Source organism: Ogataea polymorpha, assembly GCF_001664045.1.
Source record: "Ogataea polymorpha strain NCYC 495 leu1.1 chromosome Unknown OGAPOscaffold_6, whole genome shotgun sequence".
In the NCBI taxonomy this organism is placed as follows: domain Eukaryota; kingdom Fungi; phylum Ascomycota; class Pichiomycetes; order Pichiales; family Pichiaceae; genus Ogataea; species Ogataea polymorpha.
In genome coordinates, this window is record NW_017264703.1 from 816,934 (window position 1) to 834,394 (window position 17,461).

A 17,461-nucleotide genomic window follows, 5' to 3' on the forward strand; every position below is an offset into this window, starting at 1 on the left:
TCTTTCATGCTTGTGCCTCCAGACAACTTTGCGTTTGTCGAGGACGGTCTTTATCGCTGTTCCGCGCTCGACGCCATCAACGCCCCTTTTTTGGAAACGCTTGGGCTGTCTACTATTGTTTGGCTCGATGAGGAAAAACCGCCTCGAGCAATCAACCAGTATATCGAGGACAACCGTGTGCGCCTATGCCACCTAAAGGAGTCCAGTGTCATTCCTGAAGATACCGACAGCATGCGGTTCCAGGACTGGATGGTTTTGAGGCCGACATTGGTAGCAGAGACATTCCAGATCCTTCTGGACTACCAGACGTACCACGATTGTCTGCTGGTGGACAGAAGCGAGGTAGTGATTGGGTTGCTAAGACGTATCCAGCGATGGAGCTACTCGAGTATCTCCAATGAATACAGGCTCTTTGCCAACAACAAGGCTAACTATGCGGTGGAAAACTACCTGGAGCTTGTGAACATCGAACTGGTGCCTTACGAGAGAATGGCGGATCAAGACGACGAGGACGAGGAGACCGTGGTGGTGGAGGAGCCAAAGAGCCTGGAAAAAGACCTGAGTATCAGCCCGCACCTCTCTGTATCGACGTCGCCGCAGATCCCAAAAACGCTGCTCAAAATGGTGGAGATGCGTCGCCAGAAACGGAAGCACAGACAAGAGAGACAACAAAGCATCAGCTACTCAGGAGTGAGTTTCTTCAAGCCGGCAGGAACGGCGTCGGTGCGCGTACGGCTGCCCAGGGAAGAGAACTTGCCGGCCTGGTTCATTGAGCTGAGAACAAGGTGGGAGCAGGAGGCCTGATAGAAAACTTGATAGGTTGAAATAATAAACTAATAAATCGCCAGAACCGATTCAGGAATAATTGATTGTATGCGCGTTGGCGGAGTGGTTGATTTGGTAAAAAACCGCCTGCACACCTTCGACCTCGCATAAAATTTCCACTTTGCAATTTTCATATCTTTCTTCCAACATGACTCAGAAAGTGCTCCTTCTCGGTTCTGGTTTCGTCGCCAAGCCAACTGTCGACATCCTCGCTAAGCAGAAAGACATCGAAGTTACTGTCGCATGCAGAACTCTCTCGAAAGCCAAGGAATTGGCAGGCTCTGTTGCCAACGCATTGTCGTTGGACGTTACTGACCAAGATGCTCTGGACGCTGAGGTCAATAAGTACGATGTTGTCATCTCTTTGATTCCATACATCTACCACGCTGCCGTCGTCAGGGCTGCAATCAAGTCGAAGCACACCAACGTCGTCACCACCTCCTACATCTCTCCTGCTCTGAGAGAGTTGGAGCCAGCCATCAAGGAGGCCGGCATTGTCGTGATGAACGAGATCGGCCTGGACCCAGGTATCGACCACTTGTACGCCGTCAAGACCATCGACGAGGTCCACAAGGCCGGTGGTAAGATCACCTCTTTCCTGTCGTACTGTGGTGGTCTTCCAGCACCAGAAGATTCTGACAATCCTTTGGGATACAAGTTCTCGTGGTCCTCTAGAGGTGTTCTTCTTGCTCTGAGAAATCAGGCCACATACTGGAAAGATGGCAAGATCGAGAAGATTGCTTCCGAAGACTTGATGGCCTCTGCCAAGCCATACTTCATCTATCCGGGATACGCGCTGGTCTGCTACCCTAACAGAGACTCCACTGTTTACAAGGAGCTCTACAACATCCCTGAGGCCCAGACCGTTATCAGAGGCACTTTGAGATTCCAGGGATTCCCAGAGTTCGTCAAGGTTCTTGTGGACATGGGATTCTTGAAAGAGGATCCAAACGAAATTTTCTCCAAGCCTATTCCATGGAATGAGGCTGTTTCCAAGTACATTGGAGCTGCCTCTCCTTCTGAGAAGGACATTGTTGCCAAGATTGACTCTTTGACCAAGTTCAAGGACGAGGCCGACAGAGAGAGAATTTTGGCTGGTCTCAAGTGGCTCGGCCTGTTCTCCGACAAGAAAATCACTCCTGCCGGCAACCCATTGGACACCCTGTGCGCCACTCTTGAGCAGTTGATGCAATACGAAGAGGGCGAGAGAGACATGGTCATTTTGCAACACAAGTTCGGCATCGAGTGGGCGGACGGCAAAACCGAGACTAGAACCTCTACCCTGGTCGACTATGGTGTTCCTGGCGGCTACTCCTCTATGGCCAAGCTGGTCGGTGTTCCTTGTGCCGTTGCTGTCTTGCAAGTCTTGAAGGGTGCCTTCCCAGGCCCAGGCCTCTATGCTCCAATGTCTCCAGAGATCAATGACCCTATCATGAAAATCTTGAAGGATGAATACAACATCTACCTGACCGAAAAGACTTTGTAAGATATTTCATAATTTCATAGATCTTTTGTTTAAAAAGGGAGATAATTAATTTTACATTATTATATATTTTCCATGTTCCGGAAATTTAAGGAGATCTCGTCCGATATAAAAACGTCAATCCGACGCGAAGAGAAAGACGGCAAGCACGAAAACGAGACCGTGGTTCACGTGGCTATGGTGAAATACTTCCGAGACCGAGGCTTACAGCCCCCTGAATGGTTGGAGCCGGATTACCATAGTAAAACCGTTCAACACAGATTGTCACTTGACAAGATCCAGTCGGGGATCCGAGAAACCAATCATGCAATAATGGGCCAAGTGGAACATATACCAAAGATCAAAACGTCGCGGTTCAGTCCACAGAAATCACCGGAGCCGTCTTCCAATGGCATTCCTCAGGCTCCCTTGCCAAGACGAACTACGACAAATAGCAGTGTATCTAAATCTGCTCATAGCATCACATCACGATTTTCGTCAACTCGTGGGGACCATTCTGCGGGCCAGAGTGTCTCTCGACCGGTCAATAGCAGGTTCAACATCAAGAAGACATAGTGGCCGGGTAACCGGTATCTGACATCACAGGAGTTGTGTTTTTTTACAACACGAAAATTTGTTGTTTCGACATGACGGAGCAGTTTGTCGACAAGAACGAGGCGGGATCCGCAAACACACAGAACCTGCTGGCGCATCTTTCAAATGATGTGGAGCTATATCATAGACGTGTCCAACAGAAAAGACAAATGAAGGAGCAGCTAGACAAAGGCGAAAAAAAGCCGAAGGTGGACGCGTCGGAGCCGGAGCATGCCATCAAAGATGAACATATGCCGCAGGCGGAAACAGACGATATGCGCAAGGGGCAAGAAGGCCAAGAGGCATCGAAGGCCGATTTGAGCGATTCGGCCTTCATGTCGCCGGGTTTGCCCGTGGTAAACGACTCGCAGACACGATCACGTGCCTGGACCAAGGCAGAAGACGAAGCTATTGTATATTACAAGGAGGAAATGAAGTACTCGTGGAAAGAGATTGAAAAAATGCTAAACGGCAGACATTCGTGGCAGGCTATCCAGATGCGGTACCTACGCAATCACAAGTCGCGTAACGACTCCTGGTCGCGGTTCATGGAGCTACGGCTTGTGAATGCGATACGAAAGGACTGGGAAAACAGATGGAAGCGGATTAGCAAGGACCTTGGGAACGATCTAACGGTAGAGCGTTGCGTAATGAAAAACATAGAGCTGTGCAAAAAGATGGACGACCCGATCTTTGGCAAGATGTTTTCGAATAAAGAGATCACGCAAGGGTACGAGAACCCTAACAACGATATCAAAGACGAGGAGAGCCACCGGAAGCTGATGCTGGTGTACATGGGGCTTGATTCGATTAGCTACGAGTCCGATGAGGGAGAGCAGCCGGAGGGAGCGACTGATGAGGGTGCAGAATGAATTTCTATGGCTACTGTACACAGTGATTACACAGAAGGGCTATGATGCGGATTTCCGAGCCGTGCGACCGGAAATTGGATGCCAGGTAGACCGCATAGTCTATAGGGAGGAAAATGAGCTAGACATATTTCTAGCGATGAAAGGATGACGTGAGCCGTGTTTGAGCTCTGCCTCTAGGGTGACCAGGCAGTACCAGGCTCTTCTCTTCTCTTCTATCAACGTGTGGTACTCCGATGGATCCTCAACATTGATTTTGAGCTTTAAAGCGAGGCTAATAGCCTGGTCAATTACTTGAATGGCCTCATGAATGCCGCCAACCATCGTGTATGCTCTGACAAGATTTATGTATGAGATAATGTCATCGAGGTCCAATTTGGTTGAACTTTGTAAGAAACTGTTTGTCTTGAAAAATAACATGTCTAGGAGTCCTAGCGAGGACTCTTTGGAAATAGATGGTGATGGAGAGAGTTGCAAAAGCGCCGCTCCACAGAGAAGCATCGAGAGAATGAACCCCTCGTTAGTTTTCCGCACTCTGTGTGGATCCGAGGTAAGAATATGGTTGGGGTTGAGGATCATGATTGGAAACGGAGTTTGGAAGTACAAGTCAATCAGGTCATTTGCAAGAAAATGCGAAATCTGCAGCTGAGAGATGACGTGGGCCGCTTGATTAAGGATTGGGTACCGGAACGGCTGCGAGACGGTAGATGGCGATGGGTGTGGTGACTGGTGATGTATTATGTCGTGCTCATGCTTCGTTTCCGGACTTTTATTTTTGGTTGGTTTCCGTCGGATGATTATTTTTGGATAATTCGAGCTGGCTCTGCCTCTTTTTTTCTCTTCCCGGAGATACGTACACACGCTGTTTGTTCTGATACATTGAGAACAGCGAGGCATTTCGCCCGAGCATTTGGTCCGTTTCTGGTTGCAGAGATCGCAAGCCCTGCGAGTCCTTCTATATTTCGTCTTCGAGTTGTAGGACATGGGCTTGGACGAGTCTTCATGAGGAGATGGAGGTTGGTGAACAGGGGTGGATGATGGTGGCTGGTGCGAAGTCTCTGGCTCGGCTATGTAGGGAGGGTAGGACGTGTAAGATACAGGTGGCGGCGGCGCCGTTCTGGCGTGCTGCAGTAGCATGGAGATGGATGGTAATTGCGACTGGGGGAGCGGTGGACGCAGAGTAGGGGAAGGGAGAACCGTACTCGACTGTAATTGCTCTTGGATCTCTTGAAAAGAAGGTAAACGGGGACGTTCTGGTGCTGCGGAATCTCTGTCAGGTGAACTCGAAGAATTATTAGATTGCATGACGAGGTGCTATAGTGTCGGGGTTACCGACACATGCAAAAATGAGAGTATGAATATAAAGCAAAGGGTATTTGGACTTTTGTTCACGACAGGAACCTTGGATGGTCGTAAAGAGATTTTTTAGTGGAAAACGATAAAAAGCATCAGGAGAACATATAAAACAGGAGATTTAAATATTTAATTGGGATGCGTTCTACTGCAGCACAATGCGGTGAAGAACATCTCAGCGATTTTCTATGTAATATGTTGGGCATTTGTTAGTTTCGTATTGTCTCGGTAAGATTTCAACAATACGGGTGTGAGGAGGTGCTGAAACCGGTATAAACCTGATTGAAAAGGAAGATCAAACGGAAAAAAATTTGCTGTACGTTGTACATGGCAAGCAGTTAAGTGTTGTCGATCTCGTTTTAAAGTCTGCTTAGTATTATTGTTTTTGCTGCTTGATTGACTGTATTATAGTCAAGCTGTAATTCGCTCACCTTCCCCCAAGGTGCTACTGCCAAGTACCCGGTTCACTAGCACATGCTTCAGCCACATATTTTAAAAATCGGGCAAAATTTGAGCGCGGTCGCAAATCGGCCGCACTCCAAATAGGCTTATTTTTTTTCCCCCCCCCCGATTGTGCTCACGCGTCTGTACCTTGTTTTGCGTAAGGTTCAAACAGGAAAGAACTATCTTACCTTTAAACCAACGCAAGTGCCATTCACCGATTACCGCATACAACCCAGGAAGACCACAACCCTATTTTCAGCCCGTTGAACCTCATGCACACCGCCTTGAGGTACCCGTTACAGTTTTTTGCTCTTCCCCAGTACCCTTTTTTCCTGCCCCTGCAAGTCTAATTTTAATCGTAATCACCGAGCCGCACACTCTCCGCTATTAATTTTAAGAAGTTACAGGGCAACTTAAACCGTCGGCTCTTGTGACATGACCATTTTTGTGACCAAACACTCAAACAGTTATATAGAGCGCAAGACAACTGGCTTAGAACAAGTACTGCAGTCTGTCAAGGAACTCCAGGATCACCTGTTCCACCTCCATGCGAGTCCGGAGAGCTACTACAAAGAGGATTTCGATGCCCGTGCAGAAGTACGGCGCAGTCACTTTGCAGCACATAAAGAAGCCGGTGGCACCCTCCTGGTTTATTAATAGACCTTATGCTTTTAATTTCTTCTATAATGGAACACTCTACTTCATGGGACCTAGCGCGGCGGAGGTGGCAAGGGGCGGCTCTTCCTGTATCTGCCCTATGTGGGAATTGTGACCAAACGGGCATGTCCGCTAAATGCGAGCCGACCGGCCTGTCAAAGCTCAAGGGCTTCTTTGCTCTTGACGCCGATTTGGGACGCCTGATCCGCTATCAAGCATTTCACGAACTAGTACTTCAATGAGGACCTGTTCCAGAAAATCTACATCACCCGCATTCTTGCACCCCGGCTTGTGTATACCAGTAGTACAAACCATATGCTTGAGTCCAATGCGGCAATAACAGCTGTTTTGGTTTTGCATATTCTGTGCCGTCTCTCTTTGGCCTCAGTCTGCTAGCCTATTCAATCAACATTCCCCAACACCGGCTCCAAAATATTTTGGACGGCTGACTGATAATCGTCACGTGCTGCTTGTGAATCCCCGTCATCTTCGTTCCTGTGAGCGCAATTTCAGTCTCTGCTTCACTGACAAGATGGGACGCGCTATTATCATGTGCACGCATGCAGACGATGCGGAAGCACTGCCCTGCTCTGGTTCCAGCTGCACATGCCGCTCATCTCGCGAATTATTTGTGCTTATGCTGCTGACTTTGCCGAGAGGAAGCAATTAAGAACTTGGGATTCTACTGTCTTGCTACTTCACGCAGGCGCTGTGTGTTCCTGTCATGTTTATTTGGCCGGGCCACTCTAGACTAGCCCATCGATGACGACGCCCGCTCTAAACATTATCTGCCACAGTTCTGGCTACTGCTGCCCAGACCGCCGGTCGGAGTCATCACAGGGTGTCTGAGCACGGCCAAGCCTGATCGCCAAGCTTCATGGCACAGCCATGGCGCTGCCGGCGGCGGTGCTTGCCTACGGGATCACCTTGAGGATGGGCTCCAGCTGGCGATACAGAGGAGCACAGCCTTACTTTAATAAAATATCTAGCTAATGAATATCCCTGGATACTATTATGATCCAGTTAAAAAGCGGTATTTCAAGCAGAAAGGCCAGCCCCGGGCGCCTCCAGCCGTTGATCTGGGGCGAGAGCCGCGGGAAGAAGTAGTCCCGGAGACCTGCGAGGAGAGAAAACCAGAGCTCGCTGACGGGAAGCGGTTCCGGCCAGAGATATTGTACGATCTGCTTTTGGGCCGCCAGTGTCTTTCAACTGGCCAGTTTCTGCATCTGCTGGACTTCATACACAAGGAGAAACTCGACGTTGGCAGTTTTGACCATGAAACTGCGCTCTCGCTCTACACCAAGACCCAAATGCAGTGCTTGCTATACAGGCAAATAGTGCGTCCTCCTGTGGATTTGGGGCAGTTTATGTGGGCTGCTGAATGTCGCGGGACGCTTTTTGTGGCCACTAGGCTTTATTTGGTGGCTGTGAACGTGAAGTCGCTTGAATTGGCCGAAAACTCGTTCTGGGTTCCGAAACAAAGCGTCCCGAAGCCGCAAGAGACGATACTGCAGGTCCAGACCATTGGCCACTATAGTATGGTTGCACTCGGCTGGAACGTGAACGTGATTGAAGGAGACCCAATTAAAATCAGGGTTTTCAATGATCGCGGAATTGAGGAACTCGAGTTCGACGACACCTTCAAGAACCTTCGGCACATCCAGGACGCGAGGAACGTGGCTTGTATGAAATGGATGGATTCAGAGACCGGAATTGCAGGTTTCGAGCGCAAATTACAGGGCTACGGTCGTTTGAGCTGGTTGCACAAAAACATTAGGTCGAGGGCCGTGAGCATCGATATCACTCTGTATCAAAGCCAGTTGATGGTGGCCATTGGTTACATGAACGGAACCGTTGAGATTTATCGGGAGAAAGACGAATATATCGATCATGCGTACGGCGCAAGTGTCCGCAAGGTGCAGTTTCTGCACGTTGACAGTCGGCTGTATTTGCTAGTGAGCGGTCTGGCAAATAAGCTGGTTTTGTTTGCAGTCGATGACGATCCACGACAGCTGTTTCCGCTAGTTGAGTACCAGGAGTACGAGCACAGCTTCTCCACGCAAGAGAACTTTTACGTGCACCATAGCCAGCAGTTTTTTGTGGTCTACACGGACAAACACAAGAAAATCAAGGTATACTCCATCTTTAGCGCATGGCCACTGCGAGAGTTTGACCATTTGCCGTTGTCGAGCGGCAGCGATCGTTTTCTTTTTGTTGGCGACTCGATCGTCTCTCTACAACATGATAGCCTGGATATTTTCAGCTGAGAAAAAAAAAAAAAAAATCCTCTGAAAATATTATTACTCACTCTTGGACATCTAACATCATGGGACCTAGAAAAGCAGGAGTTTTGGGCGCCACGGGTTCTGTTGGTCAGCGGTTCATTCAGCTCTTGAGCAACCATCCTCAGTTCGAGCTTGCAGTTCTGGGGGCCTCGTCGCGGTCCGCAGGCAAAAAGTACAAAGACGCTGTCGACTGGAAGCAAACCAGTCTGATGCCAGCCGCTGCTGGCGAGATCGTCGTCTCCGAGTGCACAGTGGAGGCCTTCAAGGACTGCGATGTTGTTTTCTCCGGTTTGGACGCGGACTACGCCGGTCCGATCGAAAAGGCGTTCAAGGAGGCCGGCTTGGCTGTCATTTCGAATGCGAAAAACTACCGCAGAGAAGAAGACGTGCCGCTTGTCGTGCCGACCGTCAACAGTGAGCACTTGGCGATCATCGAAAAGAGGGTCAAGGATGCTGCTGCCGCTGGCCAGAAGAGACCCGGTTTCATTGTTTGCATCTCCAACTGCTCCACCGCCGGTCTGGTGGCTCCACTGAGACCGCTGGTCGACAAGTTTGGTCCGATCGAGCTGCTTACGACCACCACCATGCAGGCCATCTCGGGTGCCGGCTTCTCGCCAGGGTTCCCCGGCATCGACATTCTGGACAACCTGGTCCCATACATTTCTGGCGAGGAGGAGAAGATTGAGTGGGAGACTAAGAAGATTCTTGGAGAAATCGCTGATGACGGCAACAGCGTGAAGAACCTTTCCGACGACGAGATCCGTGTTTCTGCGCAGTGCAACAGAGTCGCTGTTTCCGACGGCCACACAGAATGCGTTTCTGTCAAGTTCAAGAACGGCGCGCCTTCCATCGAGGCGATCAAACAGTGTCTGAGAGATTACCGGTGCGAGGCCACTCTTCTGAACTGTCCGTCTGCGCCAAAGCAAGCCATCCACGTGCTGGAGGAGCAGAACCGTCCTCAGCCACGGCTCGACAGAGATAGAGACAACGGATACGGTGTGAGTGTCGGCAGGATCAGAAAGGATCCTGTTCTGGACGTCAAGATGGTCATTTTGTCGCACAACACCATCATCGGGGCTGCCGGAAGCGGTGTCCTCATTGCGGAAATCCTCGCAGCAAAGAACGTTATATAGAGCAGTACTAGCTGAAATAGGCTGAATTATAGTTTGAATGTTCGAGTAGAGACGGAAATACGAGTTGCCGCCAAGTACGGACGGGCTACCAGTTCCTGCCACTTATGTGGCGGCCAGACGTTGTGCAGCTGGCCTTTCTCTGTATGCCTTATCTGGGTCTCCATTATCTGCAGCTGTGCATCCGTCGATCGACGCCAGCCGACCCATATTTCCGCCAAATTTTATGCTAATTATTCTTCATGCCTTACACGCCTCCCAGTCGTCATCCCAGAGCCGACTCCAACCATCAAGCGCTTCGCAATCTTCTTGCCGGCTCGACAGGGCTACGGACGGGCCCGATGGACCCTCCAAATCTGCCCACCGACTTTGTCACGTTCACCACAGAATCCCCCCAGTCCTACTCATACACCCTTCTGGCCCCAAACTCTCTGGCCCTGAAACTGAGCGTGCTCAAGCGGTCGCTCGAGGTTCTTCTTGACCGGCCAGAGCTGCTCTCAAACATATCCATGGAGAACAACGACTACTTTTCTCGGAAAGGCCCGGCTACAGTGCCGCTGCGCAGAACGTCCACCATGACCCTCATGGACAACGTTTTTCGCATGGAGAGACAGGTGTCGCAGTCGTCGATCAAATTGCTACCCGCATCGTCGTTTGAGCCAGAAACACAGGACTCAATTCCAGCCCCCACCCCTACAAACATAGACGAGGAACTGCGGAGAAATTTGAAGGAGATCATCAATATTCTAGAAATGAAAGAGAATCCGTCGCAGATCAAGCTCGAGAAAGTCGTCGGCCTGCATACACTGTCGCTCAATCCAAAAGGGATCTCCAAAAGCGAGTCATTGCGCAAGAACCTGCTGTACGCCCTAGCAACGCCATTCACAGATAACTCCAACACCCCGGCCCACTCGTACTTGCTGGGCGGCCTGCCAGTGCCGCAGACCAGTCCGTCCACGTTGGGACTCGTGGCGCTGGGAAACAAATTCAGCTCCAGCAGCCGGCAGTTTCACCTAGCCTCTGGCGGGAAGTCCGCGTCGCCCAAGGCCTATTTCACGTGCGAAGCAGAATCGCCTTGGAGCCTCAAAAACGCAAATGACTTTGCGTGTCTCATGTTTGGCATCTCCAAAGCGTCGCTCGCATCGCTCAGCGTGATGGACCTCATTGCTCCTCGCGCACGTGACCTGGTTCTCGATAGGCTGTGCAACGGCAAAGAACTGGTTTTCTCGGGGGAAATCATTGCCATCAAGCGCAACAACATGCCGATAGCCTGGACCTCTCTGTGGGCCAAACGCAAACACGGCCTGATCATTCTGATTTTTGAGCAGGTGCCGTGCGACCACCTAGACTTCATTGTTGAATACAGAAACAACGGCTACTACATAAAGTCGTCCGCAGATACACACACTTCGCTCTTCCGCAGCGACAGGGAGTTTGTAGGCGCTCCGCTGTCGCGCATTCTGCCCACTATGGCTCATGAGCTCGCCAACGCAACGGACGACACTCACATGTACCATTCTGCCACCATCAATCGGTCCCGCTACTATACCCTCAGACTCCCCGAAAACGAGGCTGTTCCGTGCGCCGTGACGTCAGAGCATCTAGAAGACGGCATTCTACGCGTGAACTTGCACTCGCTGCCGTATATATCGGGAGCATTTGTCATCTCGTCCAAAACACTCAAGGTGGTGTCGTTCAACCACGCCATAGCCAAGAATCTCTTTGGGACATCTGACATCACGAACAAGTCCATCGACCTCATAATTCCGTCATTTTCAGAGCTTTTTGAGCTCGCCCTCAAGGAAAACCCAAATATAATGTACCAACTCGGCCTTGTGCTGCCGGAACACTATTTCCGCAAACAGGACGCAATATTGCGGGCTTCGTCGGAGGAGGAGCAGGATCTGCTATTTGTCAACTCCATTGGCATTGATGGTCTCCACAGAGATGGTAGTACCGTCAAGGTCGACGTCCAGCTGCGCGTGATGGAGTACGAGAACTGCATGCTATGGATAACTTACTCGCGTGCAACCAGCAAGAGACGGTCTATCTCGCGCCCGAACAGCGTCTGCTCGAGCGAAGAGGAGAGCGAGGACGACGAGGCCAATGGAGACGAGTCGATGCCGTCGCAGATGAGTCTATTCCAGCAGATGGAGAACGACCTGCATTCTTGTGGCAGCTCTTCAGACGGGCTGAGTCGGTCCAGCAGCATGAACACGATCTCCAACAAGCCGATGGAGCGGATGAACAGCCTGAAGAAGCAGAACGCTGCGTCGGACTCGTCGCTGTCAGCCATCAGCAAGTCCGTGTCGACTGGCTCGCAGAAAACGACAGAGACGGACATGGACGACCACGATGTCCACGACATCGCCGAGAGTTTGGGGGAGTTCCGGCTGGAGAATATTCGCACGGGCCGCGCGCTGCTGGAGCGCGAAAATGCGCAGATTGCACGGATAAGAAAGCAGAGCAAGTACTTCCCGCAGAAAATAGGGCTTCTTCGTCGCGAGAAAAAAATCACAGATTTTACCGTGATCAAGAACCTTGGACAGGGCGCGTACGGCAAGGTGGTGCTTGCACAGCACAAGAACGATCCCGCGTACCGGCTGGTGATCAAGGCGATTTTCAAAGAGCGGATTTTGGTCGACACGTGGGTCAGAGACAGAAACCTGGGCACGATTCCATCAGAGATACAGATTATGAACTATATAAACAGCGACCCGCACCCCAACCTGATGCGGATCGTCGATTTCTTTGAGGACGACCGGTGCTACTATGTCGAGACGCCGCAGCACGGCGACCCGGCTGCGGTCGACCTTTTCGACTTGATCGAGGTCAAGTCGGACATGACCGAGCTGGAGTGCCAGTACATATTTTTCCAGTGCTGCTCTGCCATGGCACATCTGCATTCGCACGGCGTCGTCCACCGCGACATCAAGGACGAGAACATCATCGTCGACAAGGACTATGTGGTCAAGCTGATCGACTATGGGTCGGCAGCATACACCAAGAACGGGCCGTTCGGGGTGTTTGTGGGGACCATCGACTACGCTGCTCCGGAGGTTCTCAATGGACAGCCGTACGAGGGCAAGCCACAGGACGTGTGGGCGATGGGCGTGCTTCTGTACACCCTTGTGTTCAAAGAAAACCCGTTCTGCAACGTTGACGAAATTATGGACGGCGGGTTCAAGTTCCCGTCATTCCATGAGGTGAGTGAATCGTGTGTGGACTTGATTCGCATGATAATGGTCAAGGACGTGGCGAAAAGACCCTCGATGAACGACATTCTGAAGCATCCATGGCTGTCTGGCTTTAAGTAAGCAATAAATGATCCACGTTGATGCCTATTTTGCGCAGGCTGATCGACTGGAGCTGACTAATTTTCACGCAATTTCGGTAGAGCTCCGACTGCTCGCTGTAGTCCATTAGTTGCCGTCTGAACAGCTTGTTGTACGCGGCGATTTTCTCGTTCATCCACCCGACAAAAATCACCTTTTGTCCCGTCTCTCGGAAACACTGCTCGTACAGCAGATACGTGTTTTTGATGAAGGTGAAGTAGATTAGAGACATCTGCAGAATGTATTTTTTCACGTCACCTTCGAACTTGAGCTGGCTCACCAGCTTGTCCAGCTGGTTGCTCTTTGACTCCAGCACCAGATCTCGCGCCTTTTCTTCCATGTGAATCATCTGAAAAAGATCTACCGTCTCCATGATCTCTCTGCTCGAGCTCAGCGGGTTGCCGATCTCCCAAGACAGTAGCTTCACCAGCCTCTCCTTGAGGTTCTCCCATTTGAGCTTTTTCAGCTTGAGGAGCAGCGCAAACTGTTCGTCGGGACTCTGGTTCTGAAGCCTGTCGATCTGGTCGCTCACACGGGTCAGGAAGCCAACGGCTTCCACGTATTTGTGGTGTCCGAGATACAGCTCTATGTTCATAAGTCCTTCGTCGACGGTATTCAGGTTCTGTGTCGAGTTCTTGTCGTTCAAGTCCAACGACCGCGACCTTCGGTGGTTCAGCTTTGTAGTCAGGTCGTGGAGGTAGTCGGAGTTCTTGCTGAGTCTTTCGTGCGTCATGGAAAGCCTGCTCACGCTTTCCGTCAAATCCTTCTGTTTGGCCTTCTCCAGCTCCGTTGCGCTGGGAAGCTCGTCCTTTGCAGCTCGTAAATGCGACACAATCTTATTGTACTCGTTCAGACTGTCGGTCTGAAAAAGAAACACCATACCGTTGATCTTCAGCGACAGCGTGTGCTCTCCCGCGTTGGCAGCCTTGGAGATCACCAGGTCTCGTAGGGGCCAGCATTGTGTGGCCACTGTCTTCTTTCTGTCTCCCGTGCGCTTGCGCGTGGCCACCAGCAAATGATCGTTCAGAATGATCAGATGAGCCGGGCGAATCGGCTTGCAGGTGATGGCGTTGAGCTCGCCCCAGCGTCTCGACTCTGCCACCACGTGACGGCCCGGGATCGCAGACACAAACTTCTGCGCACCTTCCACCTCCTTGAACAGCGAGTTGAGGTTTGAGGCCCACTTCTTCTCCAGCAACAGCACACTACGTCTATTGTCTTTGTTGCTGCCGTTGTCCATTTTTTCCTGCGCTTCCTCAGCTTGCGAGCTCAAAATCTCGTTGAGTTTCATTGCAGGACCTTTCAGCTCCTCCAATACCCCCTCTGCTTCGACCATGGTGCGAGAAACTGTGAGCACCTGATTAAATGACTGGGTGATGGTATGTTTGACGTCGCCGTCGTTGGATGACGCAAGATCGCTCAGGTCGCGCGCAAACTGGTCGATCTTTGTGGCGTTCGCGTCTTTGAGATACCCCTGCACATACGGCACTGCGTCGAACGACTCGGCGGACAGATCAGTCAGTAGTGCACTCGAGTCCAGTGCTGTTTGCTGGCGAGTTTCACTCACAGCAGCCTCTGCTCCTTCAGGAAGTGGTGGAAATTGCGAGAGTGCAGCCTTCTGAACCGTCTGGGTCTCCTGTGGGTTCAGCTTCACGGAAAACCGCCTATTGACACCACTATTGTCGATCTTGTGCGGCCGTCTCTGTTTCGGTGGCTGCTTCTGTACGGGAGCAGAGTGTTCAGAATCAGCATTCTCTATAATCGGAGCCGAGATCTTTGCCGGAGTGAACGTCTTTTTGGCGTTCTTGGTGGACCAATTGGCCCTGCTCAGTCGCCTGTCCATAACAAAAATATAAACTTGTGGAATAAATATACACAGCCTCAAGTTACTAGTGCGCACTTAATTACAGTATTAAAAACTACTTGTTTTTCAGCTCATTCATTTGCAGCAGCAGGCTCTCGCCGCTCAGCTCCGGCAGCGAGTCGTCGATGGCGTCGGCCGTCTTCTTGTCGATCTTGTTGTCCAGCAACAATTTGTTGATGCTCTTGCTTACTTTCTCTCCCCTCACCTCTACCGGCTCGGGCAGCAGTTGGAAGTCCTGGGTTCTAAGCGATTGAATTTTGTTGCGGATCTTCTGGAGGTTCTCCCCAACGCCGTCGTCTTCGCCGTTCCAGGACTTAAGGTCCATAAGCACGTCGTTGATTTTGATCAGCTCGTAATAATTGTTGTAGATGATCGACTTGATCTCGGCCTCGTTTGAGTTCAACTGCTGGATGATTTCATTTTCTGTCTCGAGGAGCTTTTTGAAGTCACTGTTTTGGATGAAGTCGTCAACATTTTCCAAAGTGAGCTCTGGCTCCTCGGCTGGCTCTTCGTGGCTCAATTGTGCATTCTCCAGCTGCTGCTGCGTTTGCTCCTGTAATCTGTAAAACTCCTTGAGAGCCTTTCTTCGTGACGATATAGACATGTAATAAAATTAATTTTTTTTTTTTTTAGGTGTAACTTCTGCCATGGCTACCTTCGACCCCTCCATTCTGCAGTCGATTCTCAACAAAACCAAAACAGAGTCGTCCGAGAGCGCTAACATTGTAGAAGTGCCACCGTTCCAGGAATGGCGGTTTGAAGTTGCTGCCAAAGACAAGCTCAAGCTGAAACTTGTCGACGGAACAGCAGAGATTTTTGGAACCGAGCTGTCGCCCAACATCGAGTACGCATTCCAGGGCTCGATAAAACTGTGTGTTTTCTCGTATTCTGGCTGTAAACTGCATTTTTGGAACTGCCAGCCGTTGTCCGAGTACGTCAGTGAGGAGAGCTGTGTTGGACAATATCTAACATTGCATTTGGGTCTGGAAAAACAGAGAGTGGTGGAAGGCCCGCGTGTTCTGGTCATTGGAGGAAAGGACTCGGGAAAAACAGCTCTTTGCCGCACGTTAGCATCGTACGCAGAAAAACAGGACCACCAACCGATGCTGGTCAACCTGAACCCCAGGGACTTTCAGTTTGTGATTCCCGGTAACCTGAGCGCCACTGCAATTTCCGATCTTCTGAACGTCGAAAACGTCGCCTTGGGTGAAAGCGTCGCCACAGGCCCCTCTTTCTACCACCAGAAACAACCATTGGCCAAGACTTTTGGACTGGAAAAGTTTTCAGATAACGTTAAACTATACAGGTATTTAATCCAGCAGTTGGGGAAGTCTGTGCGCAGACGCCTTGATAACGACCTCAAGGTGAAAAAATCAGGCGTGATAGTTGACACGCCCGCGTTCACAATCAAAGAGTACGACATCATCGAGGAAATTGTTGCATCCTTTAATATTAATGTGCTTTTAATAGTTGGAAGCGAAAGACTGCTGGTCGACTTTAAGAAAAAAATGCAAAACCCAGCAGTCACGCTGCTGAAACTCAACAAGTCCAGCGGATGCGTTGACAAGGACGACAAGTATGAGCGAGAACTACAGCAACGGTCGATAAAAGAATACTTTTACGGCATCGACAGGCTCCAGCTGAGTCCGTACAGCATCACCGTCAACTTGAAAGATTTCATCTTTGTGCGCCCTAAGGAGACGGAACACGTGAACCTCTCGTTTCTGAGCGGGGATCTTGCTGATGATGATGAGGCGCCTCGCGAAACTGTCAATTTCAAGCAGCTGGCAGAACGAGTCAAGAACCCTGGCTCAGATACCTTGAGTAACTCCATTCTGTCTTTAATGGACGATTCGCAGATCGACACCTTGAAATATCTGAATTCCAACGACGATGACGAAAACCTGATCAAGCCATTACTGGATAGCAGCTCCTTGGGATTCTGCTACGTCCAAAATTGTAACGATGAAAAAGGGAAGCTAACGTTATTAGTGCCATCTCCTGTCCAGCAATTGCCAACTAGAACGCTCTTGTTGACACAGTTTAGATACCATGAATAGACGTCTATTTTCTTTCGGCCGCCGTAGTTGCCGTCGACCTCGTCGAAGCGCTCTCATGCATTTGGCCGAGCTCTGTGTCGGCCATGCCCTCAAAAAACGTTTCTCGTAGCTCTTTCCAGCGAGTGGTCCAGGTGCCCAGTGTGATCATGATCGCACAGCTGCAGATCTGCAGCAGCCACCAGTATATGCTGGTTGGGAATCCTGAGTTAAGCCATACTAGCGCGAGATTCACCACATGGACCGTGAGAGCGTAATCCCACGCCAGTTTCGATCGCCCGATAATTATCGTAATAAAGATCACGCTCAGTAAGGAGTCAAATAGCCATAGTGCTGCCAAAGTGAGTCCCAAAGTGTTTTCCAGTGACACCCATTGCCAAGAGAAACACCATTTGAATGAAAACGGCAAGCCTAGAAGCTGCGCCGTGGCAAAGAACAGGATGATCGCCGTTAGATAGTAAAACACTTGCAAAATCACAATCTGTAGGAAAATCCTACCTGGCGTTGAGGAATTGCCCTGGATCTGCTGAAACGAGGGCAGCCGCGAATAATGGAGTTTGAAGGAATCAAACATGATCAGATGTAC

The 17,461-nt window shown here is 50.5% G+C and overlaps 12 protein-coding genes across 12 annotated transcripts; 9 read left to right on the top strand and 3 right to left on the bottom strand.

The window, feature by feature from the left end:
- Nucleotides 1–6: 6 nt before the first annotated feature.
- Nucleotides 7–804, top strand: OGAPODRAFT_10025 (uncharacterized protein; the record flags this gene model as incomplete). Its single annotated transcript, XM_018352965.1, has 1 exon — nucleotides 7–804. The coding sequence occupies one exon, from the start codon at nucleotides 7–9 to the stop codon at nucleotides 802–804; it is 798 nt and encodes a 265-aa protein (XP_018209480.1).
- OGAPODRAFT_77849 (uncharacterized protein) lies at nucleotides 17–2,311 on the top strand (the record flags this gene model as incomplete). The annotated part of the gene is made up of 1 exon (XM_018356388.1): nucleotides 17–2,311. Exon 1 carries the CDS (start codon nucleotides 974–976, stop codon nucleotides 2,309–2,311), a length of 1,338 nt encoding a protein of 445 aa, XP_018209481.1. The 5' UTR covers nucleotides 17–973.
- A 72-nt stretch (nucleotides 2,312–2,383) lies between these two features.
- Nucleotides 2,384–2,863, top strand: OGAPODRAFT_10027 (uncharacterized protein; the record flags this gene model as incomplete). The annotated part of the gene is made up of 1 exon (XM_018352968.1): nucleotides 2,384–2,863. One exon carries the CDS (start codon nucleotides 2,384–2,386, stop codon nucleotides 2,861–2,863), a length of 480 nt encoding a protein of 159 aa, XP_018209482.1.
- A 71-nt stretch (nucleotides 2,864–2,934) lies between these two features.
- On the top strand, nucleotides 2,935–4,824 carry OGAPODRAFT_95545 (uncharacterized protein; the record flags this gene model as incomplete). The annotated part of the gene is made up of 1 exon (XM_018357764.1): nucleotides 2,935–4,824. The coding sequence occupies one exon, from the start codon at nucleotides 2,935–2,937 to the stop codon at nucleotides 3,751–3,753; it is 819 nt and encodes a 272-aa protein (XP_018209483.1). The 3' UTR covers nucleotides 3,754–4,824.
- OGAPODRAFT_10029 (uncharacterized protein) lies at nucleotides 3,853–4,887 on the bottom strand (the record flags this gene model as incomplete). Its single annotated transcript, XM_018352969.1, has 1 exon — nucleotides 3,853–4,887. The coding sequence occupies one exon, from the start codon at nucleotides 4,885–4,887 to the stop codon at nucleotides 3,853–3,855; it is 1,035 nt and encodes a 344-aa protein (XP_018209484.1).
- A 1,314-nt stretch (nucleotides 4,888–6,201) lies between these two features.
- On the top strand, nucleotides 6,202–7,203 carry OGAPODRAFT_17262 (uncharacterized protein). The gene has a single exon (XM_018354998.1). It carries the CDS (start codon nucleotides 6,234–6,236, stop codon nucleotides 6,444–6,446), a length of 213 nt encoding a protein of 70 aa, XP_018209485.1. The 5' UTR covers nucleotides 6,202–6,233; the 3' UTR covers nucleotides 6,447–7,203.
- OGAPODRAFT_14495 (uncharacterized protein) lies at nucleotides 7,197–8,471 on the top strand (the record flags this gene model as incomplete). Its single annotated transcript, XM_018353421.1, has 1 exon — nucleotides 7,197–8,471. The coding sequence occupies one exon, from the start codon at nucleotides 7,197–7,199 to the stop codon at nucleotides 8,469–8,471; it is 1,275 nt and encodes a 424-aa protein (XP_018209486.1).
- On the top strand, nucleotides 7,357–9,675 carry OGAPODRAFT_17263 (uncharacterized protein). The gene has a single exon (XM_018354999.1). The coding sequence runs from the start codon at nucleotides 8,531–8,533 to the stop codon at nucleotides 9,620–9,622; it is 1,092 nt and encodes a 363-aa protein (XP_018209487.1). The 5' UTR covers nucleotides 7,357–8,530; the 3' UTR covers nucleotides 9,623–9,675.
- A 285-nt stretch (nucleotides 9,676–9,960) lies between these two features.
- OGAPODRAFT_102692 (uncharacterized protein) lies at nucleotides 9,961–14,776 on the top strand (the record flags this gene model as incomplete). Its single annotated transcript, XM_018353131.1, has 1 exon — nucleotides 9,961–14,776. One exon carries the CDS (start codon nucleotides 9,961–9,963, stop codon nucleotides 12,934–12,936), a length of 2,976 nt encoding a protein of 991 aa, XP_018209488.1. The 3' UTR covers nucleotides 12,937–14,776.
- OGAPODRAFT_77854 (uncharacterized protein) lies at nucleotides 10,020–15,404 on the bottom strand. The gene is made up of 3 exons (XM_018356389.1): nucleotides 14,878–15,404; nucleotides 13,109–14,789; nucleotides 10,020–13,031 (listed from the first exon to the last, which is right to left on the bottom strand). Exons 1-3 carry the CDS (start codon nucleotides 15,141–15,143, stop codon nucleotides 12,993–12,995), a joined length of 1,986 nt encoding a protein of 661 aa, XP_018209489.1. The 5' UTR covers nucleotides 15,144–15,404; the 3' UTR covers nucleotides 10,020–12,992.
- Nucleotides 15,405–15,465: 61 nt separating this feature from the next.
- OGAPODRAFT_102695 (uncharacterized protein) lies at nucleotides 15,466–16,878 on the top strand (the record flags this gene model as incomplete). The annotated part of the gene is made up of 2 exons (XM_018353132.1): nucleotides 15,466–16,527; nucleotides 16,621–16,878. 2 exons carry the CDS (start codon nucleotides 15,466–15,468, stop codon nucleotides 16,876–16,878), a joined length of 1,320 nt encoding a protein of 439 aa, XP_018209490.1.
- On the bottom strand, nucleotides 15,468–17,449 carry OGAPODRAFT_95553 (uncharacterized protein; the record flags this gene model as incomplete). The annotated part of the gene is made up of 1 exon (XM_018357765.1): nucleotides 15,468–17,449. One exon carries the CDS (start codon nucleotides 17,447–17,449, stop codon nucleotides 16,883–16,885), a length of 567 nt encoding a protein of 188 aa, XP_018209491.1. The 3' UTR covers nucleotides 15,468–16,882.
- Between the last annotated feature and the right edge of the window lie 12 nt (nucleotides 17,450–17,461).